We start from the raw sequence: 5534 nt of genomic DNA, 5'->3' as shown, positions 1-5534 counted from the left end.
CTTCTACCTCTCCGTTCCAGTCCCCGCGCGGTCGTATGAGCGTCGCGTCTTCGCACGTGCCTCAACCTTGTCCTTGCGGACCTCGCAGCCGCTGGGATCGTTGCACAATTCGGCATATTCGCGGAGCGGCGGGCTCTCAAAGACGGTCATCCCATCGCAGCGCGCCTCAAAGCGCATCAACTTAGCTAGCCCGAGAGCCATTCGTTTGATTGAATGTCGTCGATCATCGTTCAAGCATCAACGTAGCTTTTTGTCAAGATTCTTGAAACCCCCAGGGTTTGTCGTTCCGACGAGCACGAAATGTAATGTATCTTTTTGTGCGCTGAATGGTGGATTCTGCTGGATGACCCCTAGAGGATGAGGTATCAGACAGAAGGCTGTTGTGGCGGGATAATTGGTTAAGGTAGCTCGCCTAGCCTAGCAAGAATCTGGCAGTGCAGTTGGCTTGTATCTCCAGTAGTGCCCTTATTTTACCCGCCGTGAGACAGCGAGCCTCAGGCTCGTTGGATATGTATCCAGCTTAGTGACGTTTATAAAGGAAAGTCAAGCAAGTCTAGTTAAGTCACTCTAATAGGCGGGGAATATAAATCCACCTAAAAAGTGGACGGGAACTGGAGTCAAATCATTGGGATATATATATATCTTAAGGGTCTTGGGATATATATATCATCATCTGCCCAATGCCGCTCCGAGATTTAATTCTGCAATCGGGCGAGGGCCTAACCCAGGTGTAAAATCATGAGCTGCCTGGCGCGGTATGATGCTATCCTGGACGGGACTTGACCGGGCAAAGTGGACTGAAATTTCCTACAACTCGCACTGATGCCTCTCGTGAAAAATGCCAGGTCGCAGGACCAGACGTGCAGGGGCGAGGTTACTCTACCAACGGTACGTGCAGCGAAGGCCTTTTGGCAAGATGTACGTGAGAGTGTGCATATCTTCGCGCAGTCGGCACTGGGCAGTGGTGCGTTAGACGCAGTGACCTTAGCAGCGAATTTGGATGCGGTCTGTTCCGTGTCCGTATTTGAGTTTGTTTGTCACCTGCGCGTGCACATGTCCTTTGAGCTTCCAGCTAGGCGTGGGCAAGATCATTGAGTGAACAATCAAGGTTGGGCCAATTTATATGCTGCTGCGAGAGCGATAAAAAATTAGCAAGGCACTTCGACGCGTGCAAGAAGCGGGTAAAGCGCGCGCTTGATCCGGCCAACTCTGTTTCAATTGAGTGGAATGAAAATGTAATAGCACGGACGGTATCCGGTAGACTACCGCAGGGATTGGCTTGGCCATCCTTCGCTGCCAGACCGTTGCTCGCCTGTGCCCATCTGACCTCCGCGGATCGGTCCTGACTGACTTGACTTACAGGTGGGAAAGGGCAAAAAATGGCGAATACCATCAACTTCTCGCAGCAAAAAACTCATTCCACGATGCGAATATGGCCCTCTATCTCAAAGCCTACACATTTTCTGCGATATGCATTGAGGATGAGCCCAACAAAGACTCGGCGATAGTTGGCCAGGATAATTCGCGTGGACGTCGGGATAGCAGCCCAGTTGACAGTCCATATAAATCTGTTGCTAGAGACATTGATGCGACGGCGGCAAGATCCATTACTCAACATACCCGTGACGGAGTGATGCGGCTACCAAGTTTCCTCTTGCCGCCCGCAGCCATGTGTTGCTCAGGCTTGGTAGATACAGACTTCATCAGTGCAAAGTACAAATGCACCGGTCGACTCAGGAAGTACTCCAACTACAAGCAGCACTGGATCCACATTCCTCGTGCCCTCCTCCTTCTCGAAGAAGATCTCCGCCTTCTCTTCAATTGTGAATTTGACCCGTGTATTACTTTAGGCACTGCTTCAAATCAGAATGTAGGTTATGCCATGTTCCCGCCATACTGGGCGGATGAGGCTAACTGCACAGGGCAAGCTACCGACATGCGCAGATAGCCAAGCACCGTGGCAGCCGCTCGTGGCAGCTAGGCCCAGGGGGTTTGTGAGCGATAGAGGCGAGCGAGAGCTTCGGATCTTAACAAGCAAGGAGACATGAGGAAACAAGGGAGCATCCCCACGAGCATACCAAACGGGCGCCGCTTCGACTTAGGCTTCAACCCCCAACCTTGCACTTCAACAAGGGCCTCAACCACTGCGTATAAAGGAAGTTTACCCCCAGCCCGACTCTAGGACTAGGATATGGTAATAATTAGGCAGGCTACCTACTCAGGCCCGTAAGCTAATGGGATCGGGGGCTCTCCACCCCCGGTCGCTTGAGTAAGTTGAGTGAGTAAGAAAGGAAAAAGGAGCTGTAAGGGGATTTAGCAGCGAGCCACTAAGCCACAGCAATTCCTCCACACCTCCAACAGCTGATTCGTGCGGTCCCCGCACTCAAAACCACGCAAACAACCGAAAGGACATTACGTAGCCCCACAGAGTCACCTACTCCGAATTCAACACCATACCGATTCGCAAGTAGGTCTAGCACCGCTGGCAATAGTCCTACCCTAGCTATTAGACCTCCTCCGGTCTCTACTTCGATCTCTTCACCAGCCAACCTGGTCTATCTGACTCTCCAATGCCACCTCCCCTGGCATTATCTCCGCCGAAGACTCCCAAGGTTACTTTCGCCGATGGTGATGTTCCCGGTGGTCCTTCTCTCACTCATGATGCGCTGAGGTGGCTGCGCCATCCAAGCGCGGCCCGTCGGCCTTGAAGCCCTGTCGGTGCCAGAAACCACGGGGCAGGCAGGGCAATTATCTCACGAGAAAAGGCAAGTCTCGACCTGACTGTCAAAGATTGCTCCAAGCGCGTGAACACTACAATTGTAATCTCATTCTAACCACCGGACGCTAAATTGAATCGCGTTGAAGCACGTCCTGCGCACGTTATGGGCGGCGACCGGGGCCCCGGGGGCGGGTCTGGAGACCTTCTTATCTCCGACTAACCGCGCGGTGAGGCTCAGCGTCCGCGAATTCGTGCGCGCGTCGTCTTACTAAGACATATGTCTGAGAATTTGTCTGTATTCCTAAATGCAATTTGGTGTGACATCACACAATTCCGAACCAATGGATTGTTCCTGGCATCTATTCTCCAAAACCCATTCAGTTCCGATGGAGCAGACCAGGCTAGTCCGGAAGCGGGGGGGAGCTGGCCGGAGTGTGTTGTTTCTTTGTTTGATCGCCACCATGGGCGTGTTGAGCATGGCAATCCTGCTATGCGATACAAGACGAGAAAGAATGTCACAGGGTAAGCATGGCCTTATGCGTAGAGGCTGGCCGCTAAGATTTGGTTCGGCATCGCTAAGAGAAATGCTATTCGGTTGGGCTTCAACTGAGGCGCACGATATGCACTTCTGCGTTGGGTATGCAGCGGTGGGGAAATACCGCAGCCTTGCTGCTGTTGATGTCGGCCCAACCTGGGAGTATGCAGAGCGGCACGGCTATACGCCATTGGTGCTTGAGGCTGAGGACATGGATAGCTTACAAAACCGATATTGCCCTGAGTTGGCGTCTGAACTGTCCATTGCGGAAACTACCATAGCACTGAAATACTGCACAGTTTGGTATGCTCTCGAGCATGAGAACTGTGATTATGTGGCGTGGGTTGATGCGGGTGCCACTATTCTTTATGAAAATATACAGCTACATCAGATTGTCCAACGTGGCATCGATGCAATTTGGTTCGAGACTGGTCAAGTAGTGCCAACCACTGATACCTGCCACAATCACTTAGACGGCCTAGACTCGTCTCAATTCATCCTGGGCAACACTGCCAAGGATGGCTGGTTTCAGGCCTTCGTACATCTCAAGCTTGCCTTTTCATCGATGCCCACATACTTCCTTGAAAGATCGGACTGTAAGTGTGATACCACTCGAGATGAATGCACGACACGATGCCTCTACAAGCACCACCCTGACTGGCTCGACAAGGCCAGATGCATAAGATTAGGCTCTGTGAGTGTCAGAGACCACATGCAATTTGGTGACCTAAACCCTGATAAGCTTCCTTGGCGTCACACGGCAATCTGAACTATATGTCTAGCTGAGACGCCAAGAGTGTCGAAACCAAAACGTGTTCTCTCCCTTGCACCCGCACGCCTGTTGGTGTTTATGGATAATCAAAGAACATATGGTCGTTGTGCACGCAATGGACTTCGCGGTGGGTCGGGCCCAGGCGGTGGCGGATAGAACGATAGTTTGCTCCCTGGGAAGCCCAAGGGCCGGGTGCTTCTACTTGAACTGGCGCGCCTCTAGGGCAGGCTGCAAACTGCAAGCTCGCAGGGGCAACTGCGAGAGTTACGTGGACTGTCCGAAAGGCAGAATGGCGGGGAAGGCTCGCTGCTGTCCTAGTTATTGGCTATTTCTTATGGGCTCTTCTTGGATATCTCCCTATTCTTTCTTGTCTTGTTACTTTCCTGGTACGTCGGTGTGTGTGGCTGTGTCGGTGGTAGTTAGTCGGTGGGGTTACTTTAAACTCAAAGTACCCACCTTCTTATGGACTAGCTTAGGACCGAGGGGCAACACCGTTCAAACACGAATTTATTGTCCGAGAGGCTTTCGACCAATGTTTCCTGGCCACCCGATTTTTGTTGCAGCACTTTTGTTTCACCATTATTATCAGCGGGTTCCGCTGATAGCCACACATATCAAAACTTCATGCAACAAAAATCGCAAAGCCATTCGGACAAAGGCTCGTTCCAAAGTCGTGCTTGAACCGTATTGCCCCCCGGTCTTAGCTAGTTCCCTTTATACCCGCGCCGGCCGGTACGGGCCGTTGGGGGATCTGTGTTGGAGTTCCTCTTCCTCTGGTAGAGAGTTTTCTCTAGTTAGAGGGACATGAGTGTATCCCCCCCTCCTCTTAGCGAGATAGTGAACTCCGGGACAGGGAGGCAGCCTAATGGGGCTGCCCTGCCGTCCGAGGGTGGACTATCGAGGCTACGCAGTGGCGGTACACCGGCGTCTCTGTTATCCTCACGGTACCTCAGCTGCCGTAGTATACGGGGGCCGGGGCTACTGGACGAACGGGCAGAGGACCTGCCTCACTAGGTCCAGGAAGACTCTCCGTCTATTACAACACACCTACTCCACCTTCACTCGGAAGGCGACCCCCGGACGCGGGCGCCGGCCCTGTCCCCTATTTCCAGGTCGCCTTCACGGAACCCACCACGCCACACACATGGGCCACGGGCCTGGGCAGGGGCCCGTTCAAATGCCATGCTTGAACCGCAATGCACCCCCGTCGCACAGAGTGCCCCCCCCTCCCCGCGCACACACACACACACCGGCTTTTGACGGGGGGCGAGACGGACCCCCTAGGGCTCCCTAGCGCGACGCGGTGAACACCGTTTCCCTAGCAAGCTGAGAACGGTCGTCCTAGCACCCTAAAGGACTCCTCGACGTAGTTTAATCGGGGCGGCGGCCGCGCGATCGCACCAGTGGCGACCGCGGCGTCCCGAGGCCACGCGAGCCGCGTCAGCTTACGGGGCCCTGTCGGCCGCAGATCCAGCCCAGAGCCCGCGTTGCGCGGGGGATCCTCAGAG

General features: G+C 53.7%; 1 protein-coding gene across 1 annotated transcript; it reads left to right on the top strand.

The window, feature by feature from the left end:
- Positions 1 to 822: 822 nt before the first annotated feature.
- Positions 823 to 4023, top strand: AURANDRAFT_66409 (hypothetical protein; the record flags this gene model as incomplete). Its single annotated transcript, XM_009041621.1, has 7 exons — positions 823 to 1005; positions 1077 to 1235; positions 1262 to 1870; positions 2103 to 2194; positions 2472 to 2491; positions 2740 to 2819; positions 3241 to 4023. The coding sequence occupies 7 exons, from the start codon at positions 823 to 825 to the stop codon at positions 4021 to 4023; spliced, it is 1926 nt and encodes a 641-aa protein (XP_009039869.1).
- Between the last annotated feature and the right edge of the window lie 1511 nt (positions 4024 to 5534).

Source organism: Aureococcus anophagefferens (assembly GCF_000186865.1).
Source record: "Aureococcus anophagefferens unplaced genomic scaffold AURANscaffold_22, whole genome shotgun sequence".
NCBI classification, from domain to species: Eukaryota; class Pelagophyceae; order Pelagomonadales; family Pelagomonadaceae; genus Aureococcus; species Aureococcus anophagefferens.
This window is presented reverse-complemented; position numbering and strand designations above follow the sequence as displayed.